The sequence below is a fragment of the Panthera uncia genome (genome assembly GCF_023721935.1).
Source record: "Panthera uncia isolate 11264 chromosome E2 unlocalized genomic scaffold, Puncia_PCG_1.0 HiC_scaffold_19, whole genome shotgun sequence".
Classification (NCBI taxonomy): domain Eukaryota; kingdom Metazoa; phylum Chordata; class Mammalia; order Carnivora; family Felidae; genus Panthera; species Panthera uncia.
The window spans coordinates 2896737-2914851 of NW_026057588.1; the positions used below are offsets into that span (position 1 = coordinate 2896737).

The 18115-nt window shown below is 48.8% G+C and overlaps 2 protein-coding genes across 4 annotated transcripts in view; both read right to left on the reverse strand.

The window, feature by feature from the left end:
* Positions 1-18115, reverse strand: part of LOC125915828 (zinc finger protein 805-like) — a 60006-nt gene that overhangs the window by 12291 nt on the left and 29600 nt on the right. Inside the window, exons 1-3 of one of the 2 annotated variants that reach the window (XM_049621858.1) lie at positions 9280-9551; positions 7269-7395; positions 2613-2708 (exon numbers count right to left, since the gene is read on the reverse strand). In XM_049621858.1, coding sequence (XP_049477815.1) covers positions 2613-2708; positions 7269-7395; positions 9280-9312 — 256 coding nt within the window. In that variant the 5' untranslated portion in view covers positions 9313-9551. Of the gene's footprint in view, positions 1-2612; positions 2709-7268; positions 7396-9279; positions 9552-18115 lie in introns of those variants that run through there. The other variant, XM_049621860.1, reaches the window with a different exon arrangement.
* Positions 13063-16651, reverse strand: AURKC (aurora kinase C). Of its 2 annotated transcripts, none has more exons than XM_049621917.1 (7): positions 16377-16651; positions 16256-16292; positions 15854-16045; positions 15370-15508; positions 14270-14418; positions 13529-13703; positions 13063-13356 (listed from the first exon to the last, which is right to left on the reverse strand). In XM_049621917.1, the coding sequence occupies exons 1-7, from the start codon at positions 16438-16440 to the stop codon at positions 13186-13188; spliced, it is 927 nt and encodes a 308-aa protein (XP_049477874.1). In that variant the 5' UTR covers positions 16441-16651; the 3' UTR covers positions 13063-13185. The 2 variants fall into 2 exon arrangements, with proteins under 2 accessions (XP_049477874.1, XP_049477873.1); XM_049621916.1 differs by having other exon boundaries at positions 16256-16295.

Sequence of the window (18115 nt, forward strand, 5' to 3'; positions counted from 1 at the left end):
GATTAAGGGTGTCAAAACCATTCAATGGAGAAAAAGACACTGTTTACAACAAATGGTGCTTGGAAAACTAAGTATCTACATGCAAAAGAATGAAATTGAACCCTTATCTAACATCATATACAAAAATGAACTCAAAATCGATCAGAAACTTAAATGTGAGACCTACAACTATAAAATTCTTAGAGAACATAGAGCAAAACCTCCATGGCACTAGATTCGGCAATGATTTCTTAGATATGACACCAAAGGCGTAGGCAACAAAAGAAACAAATTGGAGCTCATAAAAATTAAAAAACTGCATCAAGATATTATCAACAGAGCAAGATAGCCCAAAGAATGAGAGAACATATTTGCTCATCATATATCTGATAAGGGATTAATATCATATATCTGATAAGGGATTAATATCCAGAATATAGAGAACTAAAACTCAAAAACAAAAAAATCCCAATGACAGAAATGGGCAAAGGACCTGAACTAGACATTTCCCCAAAGAAGATACACACACTGTCAGTAAGCACAAAAGACGTTCAACATCACTAATCATTAGAGAAATGCAAATCAAAACTACAATAAGTTATCATCTCGACTTCATTAGGATGGTTATCAAAAAATCAGAAAATAACAAATACTGGAGCATGCAGAGCCACGGGAACTCTTGCGCAATGTTGGTGGAAATGTAAAATAACATAGTTTCTGTGGAAACGGTACGGTAGCTCCTCAAAAAGTTAAACAGTGGAATTACGAGACAATCCAGCAATTTTTCGTGACATACGCCAAAAGAATTAAAATCAGGCTCTCAAAGATTCTTGTACACCCATGTCACAGCAGAATTATTCACAATAGCTAAAATATGGAAGCCACCAAGTGTCCAACGAGTGATAAATGGATAAGCAAAGTGTGGGATGTGGAATGTCACCGAGCCTTAGAAAGGAAGGAAATTTTGACACACGCTACAACATGGATGAGATTTGAGGACATTACGCTAAGTGAAATAAACCAGTCATAAAGACACACACACACTGTATCATTCCACTAATATGAAGTATCTACAGTAGTCAAAATCAGACACAGAAAGTAAAATTGTGGTTGCCGGGGGCTAGGGCAGAGAGATTGGGGGCGGTTATTGTGTGATGGGGAAGGACTTTCAATTTTACACAACGAAGAGCTTTGGAGATAGAGGTGGTGATGTTGTACCACATTATGAATGTGCTTGATGCCACCACTGTATATTTAAAAATGATAAAATGTTAAGTTTTATGCTATGGATATTTTACTACAAAAAAGGATAATATGAGAAATATACAAAAAATCCCTACAAATCAAAAAGAAAATGCAAACAAGTTAATAGAAAAATAGGTATTTATCATGAAAGGACATTTCAAAAAAAATACAGATTGACCAATAATCCTATGATCAGGTGCTAAAGTTCCTCCGCAATGAAAGAGAAATAAATGGAGACCACGGGAGACACAGTTTTGCACTCATCTGAGTGTCAAAAATTGAGGAGCCTTAGAGAATCGGGTCCTGGGCAAGGTATGGGTGGAAGGAGCTTCCATGCGTTCCCGGTGGAAGTGCCCTTTAGAACACATTGGCAATTATCCAGGAAAAACGTGGAAGTTGCATAGCCCGGAATCCATCAACCTCACTCCAGCAGACATCAAAGATGCCGTAACCACAGGCAGGAGGACCGCTGCGCGGACGACTCCGGGGACCTGGACGGCTCTGGACAGCGCCTGTGTGAGCAGTGAGCACGTGAGCGCGCGGGGAGCGGATGGGAGCCAAGTGAGCCGGGAACTTACTGACCTTCTTCAACGGTAAGGAGCTTGGGTCTATTTTTACACAGAGTACAGAAAGGATGAAGTTACATTACACAACAAACAAAATGAAGGAGGAAATAATTCCCCTGAAAAGGTGCTCTGGACTCCGGTTCAGGAAGCGGCCCCGGGGCCAAGGGCAAGACCCCCTCTGCTGGACGGAAGGCGCAGCTGCAGACTCGAGAGCCCGAGTGGGTGTGGAAGGGTCGAGGCTCAAGCAGGGGAGGAGGCGCACTGCACTGTCAACGCCGGGGTCGCACGGAGACACGTCCGTGGCTGGGGAAGTGCCAGCCGTCTGGAACAGAGTCTGAGCACGTGGGGAGGCGCAGGCAGGACCTGGAGCCGAGCCGACCAGAGGCACCACGCAGACGTGGAGAGCGGTGGGGAGGCCAGCGGCCCCCCCAGGGAAGATGATGGGAGTGAGCAGGGAGCATGGGGGCGGGGCTGATGGAGGTGGCGGCATAAGGAACCGAGGCGGGAGATGCACCGGGCGGGACACGGCTGCACAGGACCTGGGGACGCCGGCCAGAGAGAGGCACTGAGGGCGGGGGGAGGCTTGAGCGGCTCTCCGAGGCCGTGTCCGGTCCCCAACTTGCCACCGAAACTTGGCAGGTGGACGGAGGGAGAGACATTACGGGTCCCTGGCCGGGCACGCGGACTCTGGGTCAAAGGGTTCCCGGCTTCCGAACCACCGGAGGGGCCAGAACGAGAAGCTTCCCGGGGAACCAGGGCCTGCGGTCCCCTCCTGGTCTGCAGCCTGCAGGGTCTCCCGCGCGCCCGCATCCTGGCTCCTACCTGGATAGGTGTTCTGGGAGAGGCCTCTCTTCGCCGTCCACGGCTCCTGCCCGCGCTCCAGCTGGCAGATGAGCTCCGGTCTGGGGACGGGACACCCTGGTCACGGAGAAAGAAAGAAGGCACTGGGATTTTTGGGAAAACAAATTAAACCTCTCAATCTAGTCTGTAAAGAAGACCTTAGAATAAAGCTCCTTCCATCCACACAAAACGCTAACATGCAAACCCAGAAACCAAAAGCAGGCCATACTGCCAGGGAGATTTCTTTCCCTCACAGTAAGTCAAAAACCAATATATAGAGTTTAATCATAAATGTCAAAATATAAAGTGTAATCATAGATAAACATAATCATAAGGGGCTGTGTCAAGCATCTCAGATGCATTATGTCATTTCAAAACTGAAATAAATTTACGGAGTAATTGAAACAACTGACATATTTAAAAAATTATTGACTTATTCGTTCAAAACAAGCTATTTGTCTTCATTGATCTAGGTCTTTTTCTAAATCCTAAGCAAAGTTTTGTATTGTTCTTCCTATAGACCATGGACGAAATGAGGATTCTATCTCAGGATTTCCTCACAGCATTCTCAGCAAGTACAAATTGCAACCAGCACCACTTTGTAGATGAAGAAACTAACGCTCAGGCAAATCATGGGATTTGCCAGAGCGCACAGACCTGGTGAATGGCTGGGCCAAAACGGACACCCAAGTCCAGCCATATCCGCTCTCTATGCCGTTTTACCACAAAGCTACACAACACCGTTCCGGAAGTGCTGAGTCCCCGTGCGAGGATGATGAGGATCACAACGAGAGATATGGCACTGTCAGAGGGGTTCTTAACTGCTAACCTGCACACCACCTGCTCACACCAGGCATTGTTCTGAGCTCTGTTCAAAAGTTACCCATTCATCCTTGCTACAGTCTGGGGAAGTACATACATGAGTATCTGGGGAAGTATATACATGTTACCAGTGAGCACACCCAGGTGAAGTAATGTGCCTGCAGCCACAGCTTTAAGGGGCAGAGCTAGGATTGAACATCAGGGGTCTGGTTCTGGGCCTTTGTCTCCTAAACACGACACTAAGGAGGAAACGGCAACACCCTTGTGTGTGGCCAGCAGCCCTAGACCAAGTGGGGGGTGGAGGTGAGGTCGTCCTCAGAGAACTGGGGCCAAGGGAAGGACAGACTCAGGGACTCTAGACTTCAACATTACATGAACTACTCAAAAATAATAAAACTGAAAATCCTATGCAGTGATACTATCACATATGACCTTTACAGAAACATCAAATATCATACACTGTCATCGACATTAAACACAAAAAGGATTTTTACTACAGAAAAAAAAAACAACAACAACAAAAAATGGAGAACAGCTCAAAAATCAACTACTGGGACCCCATCAAAATAAAAAGCTTCTGCACAGTGAAGGAAACAGTCAGCAAAACTAAAGGGCAACCGACAGAATGGGAGAAGATATTTGCAAATGACATAACAGATAAAGGGTTAGTATCCAAAATCTATAAAGAACTTATCAAACTCAACACCCGAAAAACAAATAATCCAGGGAAGAAATGGGCAAAAGACATGTATAGACACTTCTCCAAGGAAGACATCCAGATGGCCAACCGACACATGAAAAAATGCTCAACATCACTCATCATCAGGGAAATACAAATCAAAGCCACAATGAGATACCACCTCACACCTGTCAGAATGGCTAACATTAACAACTCAGGCAACGACAGATGTTGGCGAGGATGCAGAGAGAGAGGATCTCTTCTGCGCTGCTGGTGGGAATGCAAATGGGTGCAGCCACTGTGGAAAACAGTATGGCGGTTCCTCAAAAACCTAAAAATAGAACTACCCTATGACCCAGCAATTGCACTACTAGGCATTTATCCACGGGATCCAGGTGTGCTGTTTCGAAGGGACACATGCACCCCCATATTTATAGCAGCACTATCAACAATAGCCAAAGTATGGAAAGAGCCCAAATGTCCATCGATGGATGAATGGATAAAGAAGATGTGGTGTGTATATATATATATATATATATATATATATATATACACACACACATACGTATATATACACACACACACACAATGAAATATTACTCGGCAATCAAAAAGAATGAAATCTTGCCATTTGCAACTACGTGGATGGAACTGGAGGGTATTATGCTAAGCGAAATTAGTCAAAGACAAATATCGTATGACTTCACTCATATGAGGACTTTAAGACACACAACAGATGAACATAAGGGAAAGGAAGCAAAAATAATATAAAAAAAGGAGGGGGGCAAAAACACAAGAGACTCCTAAATATGGAGAACAAACTGAGGGCTACTGGAAGGGTTGTAGGAGGCGAGATGGGCTAAATGGGTAAGGGGCATTAAGGAATCTACTCTGAAATCATTGTTGCACTATATGCTAACTAATTGGGATGTAAATTTTAAGAAATTAAAAGAAAACAGAGAACAGCTTCATAAAATGAAGTTCGTTCCAGACGGAGTAAATTAAGCTGTCTAAGGGACTCACTGTAGTGGCCAAGACTTCCGGAGGACTGCGATGCCATAAGATTGTGTGGGTGAAGCAGGAACAGTGCCTGGGACAGCGCTCCAAGGACCTGAACAGGCTGTGACTATTATTATTCACTTTTCCTAAAAGTGACCCACTTTTTATTTTGCTTAGATTCCTTCAACAAGGGAATCTGTATCACTCTAGTAAGTGGGAAACCGGAGTCACTGGCCTTGAAGGCAGGTCACCCTGAAGACGCAGCAATGAAACCAAAACCATCTTAATTCCCAGTGAGCTCAGGCTGCCTACTCGAGGCTGCGTGCTCACTCTGTTGAAAAGGGAAATGAGCAACAATTGCAGGTAAGGCATTAAGATTCAGCACTGAACCCAGATTTTTCCTCAACAATAATCAGGAGGCATTAATCATTCCATGAAATGATTATGTCAGGGTGTCCCTCAATGTCAGCTGATGAAGTGTCCATGCACCCTGTGACCACAGGGTTTTTCAACCTCTATACAATGGACATTTAGGTCAAGATACTTTTTTTTTTTTTTTAGTTTATTTATTTTGAGAGAGAAAGCATGAGAGAGAGAGGGAGGGAGGGAGAGTGAGAGAGAGAGAGAGAATCCCAAACAGGCTCTGCACTGTCAGCGCAGAGCCCGATGTGGGGCTCGAACTCATGAACTGCGAGATCATGACCTGAGCCGGAACCAAGAGTTGGCTACTTAATCAACTGAGCCACCCAGGCACCCCAGGTCAAGACACTTCTTTGCAGGGAAGACAGGGAGGAAACTGTCCTGTGCGTTACAAAAATGTTTGGCAGCACTCCAGGTCTCCACCCACCAGGTGCCTGTCTCAGCCCCATCCCAGGGCGACAACCAAAATGTCTACAAACACTGCCCAGTGTCCCTCGGGGATGACATCGTCCCTGCTTGAGACCGCTAACCTGGAAGGCCATAACCGGGATGATGAGAGAAAGCGACAGGGATGGGGGAGGGCCCTGCACAAGATCTGGTGGTCAGGACACTGCTGGCGAGGAGGCGGGGACCGCGCACAGAAGGGTCACCGTCTGAGAGGCTGAAATGTCCACGAACACTCACCAGGCAGACACAACAGCAAGCTGAGGCCCGAGCCAGGTGTGTGCGCAGGAAACCACCAGACGCCCCGCACAGCCAGAGCAGGGGGAGCTCAGGGAGAGCACGGAAGGGGAGAGAAGAGCTCAGCAGGGCCAAAATGCACTTTCTATTTGTAAACGTTTTGTTACAAAATATTTAATCCGTCAAACTTCTCTAATTTTGTTTTTGCCTCTTCTCACTGAGACCTAACTCCAGTTCTCCAAAAATCGGCACGTCTTCCCCTAAGCTCTGGGGTCTCAGATCGAACGGCCTCGTGGTGACTAACCTCAAGCAGAGAAACATCTAAGCTGGCGTTTCTCAACTGGGCGCCCTGGATTCTGCAGGCGGGATAATTCTTGTTGAGGGGCCCGTCGTGTCCATCGAAGGAGGTCGCCAGCATCTCCGGACTCTAACCACCAGATGCCAGTTCCACCCACACCCAAGGCGCGACAACCCAGAGTGCCCGCAGACGTTGCCAAATGGCTCCTGGGGGCAAAACTGCCACCCGCCGAGAAGCACTACTCTAACCGCCTCTCTCGTCCCGGCAGACGATCCCGGCCCTGGAAACAAGTGACAACCATGAGGGCACGTGAGCACAGAGAAGCCCCGTCACTGGGATCACCTCGTTTACAACAGTACCTGTCGGTGCTGAAGGCAAAGGCCTCCGGGGGGCCTGACTCCCTCCCTTCCCGGAGAACTTCCCATCACTCCCTGCCCTGCTGGCCCTGCTGAGGACACTTGAGCCAACCAGGCTCAGCCTGTCAGCTCCCCCTCTGGAATGTGAAATGAGGACCTCAGATGGGAGACCAGTCTGTCCCGGGCACTGGGGTGAGAGGTCCAGAGGAGCTCGGGCTCAGGTGGCCATTTCCGCCTCAAGGACGCCCCACACAGCCCCGCAGCAGAGTAAGGAAGAGGCAAAGACGCAGAGGTGCGGAATCTGGGGGCCACGCCTGGAGACAGAAGGTCCTCTGACAACGAGGTGGCAGGTCCCCCCCTAGGGTGGAGTGGGGAGCACTTACCCAGAGACACCAGAAGTCCACAGTTTTCCAGCATCACCTCCTGGTACAGGGTCTTCTGGGCCGGGTCCAGCTGCCCCCACTCCTCCTGGGTAAAAGTCACGGCCACATCGTCGAAGGTCACAGATACCTGGATGTCAAACAGAGGTAGCAGCGTGTTGGTGTTGGGGTGCTGGATGGGATCGGGCCTCATCCCTACATCCCTGATAAAGGTACAGAGTGATCAAGGCTCGAATCGCCAAGAACCTTGTGAGCGCCAAGCTCCGTGCTGGGCTCAAGGTGGGGGTGGACACAGCAGTGTAAGGGAGAAGCCTCCTCCACGGGAGCCACCGGAAGGTCACACAAGACAATGGAAGTGACGGGTGGACTGGGAGATGCAGACACCATGGGCCCCAGGACGTCAGAGGAATGAGTGAATAATGACAATAACAGCATTGGTGACAACGGCAGTACCTGAGCCTCACTGGTCCTGCTCGCTGCCTGCCCCATGCTGAGGGCTTCACATCTTCGTTAAAGTGACTGTAAGTACCCAGTTCTTTTTTTTTAATGTTTATTTATTGCGGGGGGTGGGGGGGCGTGGCAAAGAGAGAGAGAGAATCCCAAGCTGGTTCCCTGTTCAGCGAGGAGCCCAACACTGGGCTCAATTCCACGACTGTGAGTTCACAGCTGATATCAGGAGTCAGACACTTAACCTACTAAGCCACCCAACTGCCCCACCTTTTTAAAAAAATTTTTTTTCAAGTCCCCAGTTCTTAACTCACCTTGTTTCCACTAATGTGGTCTTGTGACTTAAAAACACTGTATATGGAGGGACGCCTGGGTAGCTCAGTCAGTTAAAGTGTCCAACTTCAGCTCAGGTTATGATCTCAGAGTTCGTGAGTTCAAGCCCCGCGTAGGGCTCCGTGCTGACAGCTCAGAGCCGGGAGCCTGCTTTGGATTCTGTCTCTTTCTCTCTCTCTCCGCCCCTCCCCCACTAGTGCTCTGTCTCTCAAAAATAAATAAATCTAAAAAAAAAAGAAACAAAAAACACTGCATATGTAGTTTGCCTTGTTAACGTTACTTCCGTCACCATATTCTACGGTCTTCTGAGACATTCAACACATACAAGACCACCTTTCTGCGTGTGACCAGATCAGATCCACGGATTAAATATAAGTAACACAGCTACTCCACTCTCAGATGGACAGCCCCACCGCTGCAGGTCTGTAATTTAAACGCTCCAAGACCTTGGCTTATGGTTTTCCATCCGCACCTCCAGAGCCCACATCTCTGTGCTTTCTAGCTTTGCCCACTCCACCAGTGCTCTTGAATTAATATTTCAATTAAACATCTGGAAAGTCCTAATAGACTAATTGGTTGGTACACAGGAACCCTGCATCATGACTCAGTTCTGGTGCTGGATAAACTCACATCACTGGGAGCATGTTGGGCAGGTAGACACGCACAGAAGGGTTAACTACGGCCTCCACATTGATTCCCAGGTGATATATGCGTGAGTTATGAAAACTTTCCGACATGCAATCACGTAACATCGTACCTATATGGTTGGTGAGAGGCAAATATATGGTTTTTCTGGTCGGTCTGAAGTTGGAAATGCAGAAAAAATTAGAGAGCGTCACTTATTAATCACATCCTGGCCATTTAGGGCCGACAGTTACCGAAGTCATTGTTCAGCTTCCTGGATGGTCACTATAGCTAGTAATCTGGCTTCCGGCGAGTATGACTTGGAGCGGGCCGGTTTCCTGGGTTGTTTACGATGGATACGGGGTTAGTTCCCTGGGCAGGTGGCTGCAAGTTTGGGTCAAAGTTCTACTTTTACGTACGTTCTGCCACTTGTCCCTCTGTATATTCAGCCTCCCATGTTACAAGGCTGGAGATCGAGTGACAAGCCCTCTCCACTCGTCCTACACAAACACAGCTGCAAACAGAAATCGAGTTCTCCCTCCAATTCCAGCTGCCCAGGAGCCCTCTCCGCAGCAGAGAGGCAGCAATGCCCAAAACATCGTCCACTCACCTGCGCAGGGTCCATCCACGCCGCCGCCATCATGGGACCCCGTGGACAGAGGCGGGTCCCGCGGGCTCGGCCGACCGCCACCTCTTCCCTGTCCTGGGAGGGGTGACCTCGGCTGACTTTCGCACTCCCCGGTCACCGCGCGGCTCACGGCCCGTTCAAATGCGCGGAGGTGAGTCGCAACCCTCCTTCTCCTCTTTTTGGACGAGCTGCACTGGAAGCGGCCACAGAACAGCGACCCCTCCCCACAGCTGGCGTGGACGGAATCGTCGCACACAAATGACGTATGCCTCCAGGAGGCCGGAAGCCCCGCCCCCATGTCAACGAGCCGCAGGAAATGCCCCTGTCCTGTCACTCAGTGGCCCCGGTACTGCCGCGGACACCCCCGTGCACAGCCTTCTGGGCAATGTAGTTTTTGCTCTAAAAACGAGTCCCAGAAGAACGCGTTCCAGAGCCAGTCTTCCTCGTGGTAAAACACTGATTAGGCCCAGATTCCCCTGTCAGGCCCGCCTCTTCACCGTGAACACAACCCAGGGGGGCCGAGGAGAATGGATGCCCATCACATGCCCCGGGAAATCGAGGCTCCGAAGGCGGGAGCGTCCGCCTAGGGTCAGGGCACGTGTCACCTGTCCGCCTAGGGTCAGGCCCTAGGCTCGGCTCGCGACTTCCCCGTGCGTCTCACCTCCTCGCGATCTTCCTGGAGGGAGCTGGGCACACGAGCGGTAGGAAGAGCGAGCGCCAGGACACGGACGCAGGAAGCCCTCCCTCCCACGCGGCGCATGCGCACCGCCCGGCCCCTTGCGGGCTCTATTCCAGCATCAGCTGCACGTGCTGCCAGGCCTTGACGCCCGCTGGTGAGCGAGGCTGGGGGAGGTCGGCACTCCGGGGTGGAGCACGGGCGCTGCATCCTGTGTCTGACTGCCGGACTAGGGGTCCTGCGTGGATCTGCATGTTGGGGAGTTGTTAGCGAAGGGGGTCATGTCCAGTCTGAAGAGAAGCCTTAGAATAGATGGAGAAAGGAATGGGCAGGGGCGAACCCTGAACAACCCGGCGTTAAATAGGTGCAGACAAGGGGCACCTGGGTGGCTCTGTTGGTTAAATGGCCAACTTCGGCTCAGGTCACGATCTCGAGGTTCGTGAGTTCAAGCCCCACATCGGGCTCTGTGCCGACAGCCCAGAGCCTAGAGCCTGCTTCAGATTCTGTGTCTGCCTTTCTCTGCCCCTCCCCTCGCTCTATCTCTGTGTCTCTCTTTCAAAAATAAATTAACCTTTAAAAAAAAAATAGGTGCAGACAAGAAACCAACAGTCATATTGAGAATCCTCACAACCTTTTTAGAATTCTATTACATAAAGTCTCACAAGTCACCATCAGTGACTTTTGTTTTCTTCTCATAACTGTGAGTGTGAGAGAATACGATCTCGTTTCTAATGAGTTCAGAATACATATAGTTATGCAAATGGGAATGTAGTGTGCAGAAAATGCCCTCAAAAGATTTAGTTTTATGGTATATTACTCAGCCATAAAAAAGAATGAAATCTTGCCACCTGCAACAATTCGGATGGAGCTAGAGAGTATTATCCTAGGCAAAATAAGTCAGTCAGAAAAAAACACAAATACTATATGATTTAACTCATATGTGGAATTTAAGAAACAAAACAAATGATTGTGCGGGGGTGGGGGGAGAAGAAAACTAAGAAACAGACTCTGAACTATGGAGAACACACTTATGGTTACCAGAGGGAAGGTGGAGGGGGGTTTAAATAAGGGATCACTTGTGATAAGCACCAGGTGTTGTATGAAGTGTTGAATCACTGTATTGTACACCTGAAACTAATATTACATGGTATGTTGACTGGGTTTTAAATAAAAACTAAAAAGAAAAAGAGAGATTTAATTTTAAAAGTGGAGAAAAGCATAGTAACAGGATGTTAATGGAATCAAGGATTAAGGTGGAGTTAATTTTCTAGAGGAAGATGTTTTTTATAAAAGGTTGTGGAAGGGTGCTTGGGTGGCTCAGCTGGTTGAGCATCGACTCTTGATTTTGGCCCAGATCATGGTCCCAGGATCCTGGGATCAAGCCCCACATCATGCTCCATGCTGAGCAGGGGATACTGCTTGGGATCCCTCTGCCCCTTTCCCTCTCTCTGAAACAAAATAAATAAAAATTCATATTAAAAAAAAAAAGGGCGGGGGCACCTGAGTGGTTCAGTTGGTTGAGTGTCCACCTTCAGCTCAGGTCATGATATCATGGTTCCTGAGTTTAAGCCCCACATCAGGCTCACTGCTGTCAGCCTGTCAGCACAGAGCCTGCTTCAGATTCTCTGTCCTCTCCTGCTGCCCCTCGCTGCTTGTGCTCTCCCAAAACTAAGGAAAAATTTTTTAAAAAATTTAAAAAAAGATTGTGGAGAAATATGGCTAAATTAGCGTGTGATCCATCATTGGCCATAATAACCATATTGGACCATATTGGAAACAGCATATTTCTCTTCACATGTAGTTGACACAGTTAAATTAAGTGATTTGAGGCTAGAATGTAAGTCAGATATTAAAGTTAAGATTTTTATATTCTCTTTATCACGAGAGGCAGAATGTCTGGAATCAGTGGTGGGGAAAGCTATATAGCTATTGGAAATCCCTGCTGTAAAGCATGTCAGAGTTTGCATGATTTAGACACATATCACGGGGTAGTCAACGTGGAAGCCCTAGTTTCCTTTCCTCTGCTTATCTTATCTACTTCCCTCAAAATGCACCCGGTGATGTGAATTTGTCTAGCACCAGAACCGAGTAATATTGCAGGGTTCCTATGTACAAACCAGTTAGTTTATTAGGAATTTCAAGGTGTTTAATTGAAGTATTACTTCAAGAGCACTGATAGGACAAAGCTAGAAAGCAGAGAGATGTGGGCACTGGAGGTGCAGATGAAAAGCCACAAGCCAGTATCTTGGAGCCTTTAAATCATACATCTGCAGCAGGGGGTGGGGGCTGTCCGTCTGAGTAGCCGAGTTCCTTGTATCATGGGTCTGGTCACACATGGAGCCGTGGTCCTACACGTGCAGGACATGTCACATGAGGAGACTGCATAGAATACGGCGAAGGGAGTAACATGAACAAGGCAAGCTCCATACGCAGTGTTTGTAAGTCAGGTGACACAGCGGGGAAAGCGATGCCTGCAAAAATGAGCAAAAACCATGTTTTGAGCTCCCAGCTGTGTCTAGATGCTTATTCTGGGGCAGTCAGCTTACTGTGGATAGAGGGAGTGGCTGACACGTGACAGTGGGACAGAAGGATACAGGGGAAGGTTGGAAGAGCCCTAAATTGCTCCAAGTGGAGGATGTGATTTCAGAAGAGGTGACGGTCCGTCTATTAGGGGTGATTTAGTTGATGCAATCAGAAAATGACACATCACAGAGCTACTGGTGAATCCATTTGAGAATTGAGCGGCAGTTGATGTTCAGTGAGACATGTTATCAGACGGTAGCACGCTCGTGTCAGTATAAAGACGGTGGACCTCTGGGTTGACCCGTGTCCTGTTTTATAGATCCATGCTCCTGAGAAGATGGGAAATAGTAAATTGAGTCTAGAAGCAACTGTGATGGGGGATAGGGTATGCACCAAGGCAGTTATCTGAATGAAAATAGGAACTAGTTTTGCCGGTGAGTGGTTGAGTCACCACCCTGGGGACCCGGAGGGACATCATCTTGGGACGCTCTCATGGGAAAGAGTTTCTACAAGAAATAAAGATTCTACCCCATCAGACACCAACTCACAGAACCATAAAGACCTGGTAAAAAAATGACTCTGCTTTTATTCATTAGTATCTTGCATCTTAGAAGAAACAAAAGACAGACAAGTTAGTAGAGCCAGGAGAGCTCCCTGGACAAATGCAATGAAACAGGTGCGGACAGGGCTCAAGAATCCATCTGAACAGATGGAGGCAGCACCCTCCGAGAGTGGGCCCGGACCCAGGGGTGCTCCAGGATCTGCGACAAAGGCAGCCGCTCCAAAGGCTGGTATCTGAGAAGCTTGGAGATCAAGTCCCGGGCCCCCAAAGGTATCGACGGAGGAAACCTGATGTCCACCTGATGAGGCCAGACAAGAAAAAGAAAAGGATGGTTAATTTCTGTGCTCCATGTTTTCTGTTCCTTGAGTCCCTTCCAGGCACTCTTCTGGATCTTATTCGACAACCTTTATGTGCAGCCCAGGCTCTGTAGCACCCCGCCCCCACGAATTCCCAGAATGTGACCATCCCACCTTGAGGATACGTCTGTACGTCTCATTATGGGAATGGCTTTCAAAGGGTGGATTCCCCACCAGCAGCTCATAGCAGAGCACTCCAATGCACCACAGATCAACCGTCTCATTATATGTTCTCCTTTCTATCATTTCTGGGGGCAAGTAGTCCAGAGTCCCACACATGGTCTTTCTCCTAGAGGACAGCAGAGAAGGGAGGCCTGTGTAGAGGCCCCACACAGGGCAACCCTCCTTTTCTAGATTCCAGTGAGATGAGAGATGCTAGAAAGGCCTGAGCAGTCCCCTCCAAAGCCTGGAAGTCTGGGAACACCAAGTTTTAATAAGGATCGAGGTTTAGGGAAGGCAAGTCCTGGGACCCACCAATTCCATACTTCGGAATTACTTATACATTTAGCTCACGATCCAGGATGTTTTCATAATATTCTGGGCATCAATAGAGATTTGGAACAAACTGAAGGTGCATCAACAGAGACCAAGTAAAATTTCCGGAATTATGGAGCAATGATTCTTATTTACATGGAAACTTACTGGGGAAAGTTATATGTTAACAGAGATCAAAAGATACAAGATGTGGTTCAGCCATTCTTTCCATCTACAAATGCACATTAAATATATACATATGAAAAAAGACAGTGCTCAAATACAAACCCGGGGTTTTATCCCAGTCTTACACGTGCAATGGGTTAAATTGGATCATTCCTTACTGGCACCCAGGGCCCATGCCACCACCACGTGACCTACCTCAGAGATGGGGTGTGCACAGACCAGCCAAAGTCTGCAATCTTCACCTCACCCCTGAACCCCAGCAGCAGATTCTCCGGCTTGATATCCCTGTGAATCACCTTTTTCTCATGGCAGTATGTCAGAGCATCTGCTAATTCCTCCATTATCTGAGTGAGCAAAGAAAAAGCAGTCTGGAAATGAAGCCAGCCAGTTTTCCGTGTGAGATAAAATACTCCTCATACGTTTTTATCATTGTAGTGGAATCTTTTTTTTTTTTTTTTTTTAATTTGAGAGAGAGAGCACACAAGCAGGAGAGAGGCAGAGAAAAAGGAGAGAATCCCAAGCAGGCTCTGTACTGTCAGTGCAGAGCCCGATGCAGGGCTCCAACTCACAAATGGAGAGATCATGATCTGAGCCGAAACCAAGAGTAGGACGCTTAACTGACTGAGCTACCCAGGAGCCCCTGTAGTGGACTCTTTTATGTCCTAGTTACCAACCCCATTACTTCCTTAATGGCACAATTAATTACTGGTGGGGAGGAATTCCTCTCCCCATTTTATGTGGTCTTGAAGGAGGGATGCTAAAGTGGACGGAGCCTCTCTTTTGCCCTAGCACAGCAAGGAGCTGGACCAGGGCCCATGCTGAGCCAACCAGAGGATCGCCCACAGGACTGGAGTCCTGAAGAAATGATACAAAAATAGGAGGAAAATTGGAAGATCACTCATTCTGACAGCAAGCTGACCCAGCCCTTCCTGCTGGGATAACTGAGGCTCTGATTCCCCATCTGAGGCTCTGTAGAAATCTCTTGCTTTCTATTTCTAAGCCAGTTCTACTCATAGGCTTTCAACATGCTTCTTCACATAAGGTAGTGGAGATTCTGTTGCTTACAACCAAAGAATCCAAATTCATACACACTAATTATTAATATTCTGGGTAACTAGGGTATCAAAATGTGAAGCTATAGGATGTACGTGTCACTACATAAAAGGCAACAGAATTCAGAAATAAAGAAAAAAAAAAAAAAAAAGAAGCTGGACACTAATGATAGCCACAAGCAGTGATCCCCACCAGCCCAGAGTAAACTCACAGGCCCAAAGCCGCCAGCCCTCCCACCTCACCGTGGCTGCGTGCTGTTCATCCAAAGTGTTGCTCTTTTGCAGCTCCTTGTAGAGCTCACCCCTTGGAGCATATTCCAGAATCAGGTACACCCGGCGTGCATCATGGAAGTAGTTGTATAGGCGTAGGATATTGGGGTGCCTGGAGAAAAGATGGAGGAAGGGTCAGACTCATGAGACCCAACTCCCGATGCTACTAAAAGTGGTCGGACAAAGGACAAATTGCGCTGGGACCAGAATAATGGTCTGATACTGGTGTGCGTGAGGGGAGAGCAAGAGGAGGCATCAGGATTTGGGGGTCTGAGACAGGGAGGAGGTTTACACGGTGTAAGCGGAGTGAACTGCAGAAAAAATCTTCAAGGTGGACTCAAGGTGGCCTGTTGGAGGGTCATTTGGGGGGAGTGCTGGGTTCAGATGCCAGAGACGGAAGAGGAAACAGATGAAGAGGAAGAAGCTGGCGCTGGATTCTCCTGCAGCCCGTCCTTACTGTAGATGCGCCTGGATCTCGATTTCCCGGCGCAGCTGGTGCTCCAGTCCTTCCTTTTCTATCTGGGACTTGAAGATGACTTTCAGCGCCACAAGGAAATGGCTTTCCTTGAGCCGAGCCAGGTACACGTTCCCAAATTTTCCCTTGCCCAGAGGACGCCCGATTTCAAAGTCCTCAATCGTGAGGCGCCGCCTGAAAGTGAGAACAGAGCCTCAGTTTGGGGAAGAAAATGGCGGGCAGTGACGGACTCGAACCTCCTTCACCTCTCGCCTCCCGCCCCCGTGCCCCTTCCCCTTGTCAAGGGCGCAGCCAGGCTGTTTGGTTGGCCCACGAGCCAACACTTCCCACGTGCAGCTGGTCTTCATTTCTCGTCCCGCTCCGCTTCCTTCCAGAGACACTCACACGGGGGGCATGCCGAGCTCCACGAGGCCTGCTGCAGCTTCTTAGACAGACAGGCAGAGGTCAACACGCGCTTCTTGCACCCCACCCCCGCCCCCAACAACTGACACCAGTCCTTCTCCACCTGTTCCCTGGTCTCGGGTCTGCTCCTCTTCTTCATCTGCGGGCTGCACGCTGCCCGTCGCCATCGCAGCGTTTGGGTGGCTCCCCAGGAGACGGCACGGCGGCGACAGGACGCCTTCCCGAGCCCTTTGGAACTGTCCTCAAAAGGGGTGAGGGTAGGCAACAACAAGGCTGAGGCGCTTCGGACGCCGACGGCCCCCCACGAACCCTCAGCGCAGCGCGCGGAGCTACACCACCGGAGATCAAGGAATTCCCGGGAAGCCAGCGCTGGGGCCTTTATGTCTGCGCCCCCTCGTTGGCTGAGCCACAGTTCCTGACCGGCTCCCATTGGTTGGATCTTCTGGGCGCGCAGGCAGCGTGTCCAATAGAAAAGACAGAAATGGGAGCTTCCGCCCACGCTGAGCCAATGAGGTGGCAGGGCGCGGAGACCCGGGCGCTGCGGTGGGGCAGACTCAGGGGGGCTCCCGTGAGCTGGGGGAACCTCGGGGAATGGGAGGCGAAGCAAAGGGTCTCGGTGAACCAATTCCTGCGTGAGTCTCCGAGAGTGCGCGAATGCATTAATGAACTGACACCGTGTGCGTGTAAATGATGAGACACCAACCACAGAAAGCTGCGGGGGGTGGGGGTGGCTCTAAGGTCGGCAAACTCCCAAGCTACGTGCGCACCAAACCGGCCCCCGCTGGGAGGTCGTGTCCCGTTCAGGCCACTCCCCAGGGGCGTCCTCCATCTTGCTTCCCGAAGTTTCTGCCTCTGTCCTCGGATGTCCTGCAGCCCCTGCTCTCCCCACTCCACCCCACAGCCCTTGGAGCCTCCCCCAGCCTGGGGCTGTAGGCCCATTCGGCGCAATGGCACAGACCGCTCTCCCTTTGCCTCCATGAGCTGTGTATTTGCTGGACTCTTGACCTTAAAAATACAATAATACATGCATTGTATTTAACATTCGGTTATTTTTAACCAGAAAAAAAAAAAAAAAAGAAAAAAGGGCTTATTTGGAAATAGAGAATTACAATATAGGGACAAGGAAGATGCAGCAAAAACGCTGTTTTATGGAGAAGGAAGTTTGGGAGGGCTTGTTTTGAAGGGAAGTCCATTGGAGAAAAGCAACAGTTTAGTAAAAGACACCTTCTCATTGGTTGAGTTGCCGGGGTGGTCAATTTCTTGTAGGAAATGCAACGTATATCTTTTCTCCTTGGGGCCTATAATTGATGATTCTTTACTGTAGGATTCTTCTGCCGGCGTCTGCAATTGACACCCCTAGTCAGGATGTGACAGCCCCCGTCTGGCCTCCTGGCTCCATTTTACTGAAGTTTCCTGTAATTAATTTTCACAGACACTGTCTGCAGTTTGCATTTGGGGGTCTCAAATAGTAAAATCAGCCCACATGTCTGTTTGTGTGGCATATACAGGCGTTACCAAAAATTTAAATTGCATTCTTTTAGACAGGTAACGTAGCAGGATTCTTGCAGAGAGTCTGACACTGAGGCTTTTCTTTCCAGGAAGCAACTTTATTCTTGCCAGCACGGCTCAGTTGGGTTTCTACCTGAAGAATTGAGCCCTGAACAAATGCCACGTGGCATAGTTTTTAATACATTTTCTATTTCTTTGTCTCCCATATAATGATAACACACAAACATGGAGTCTGATTAAGTGGTCTCATGTTACAAGGTCGAGAGGGATGTTGTCACATGTATAGCCAGGTTGCTTGAGGTTTTTTTTTTTGTTTTTGTTTTTGTTTTTTCA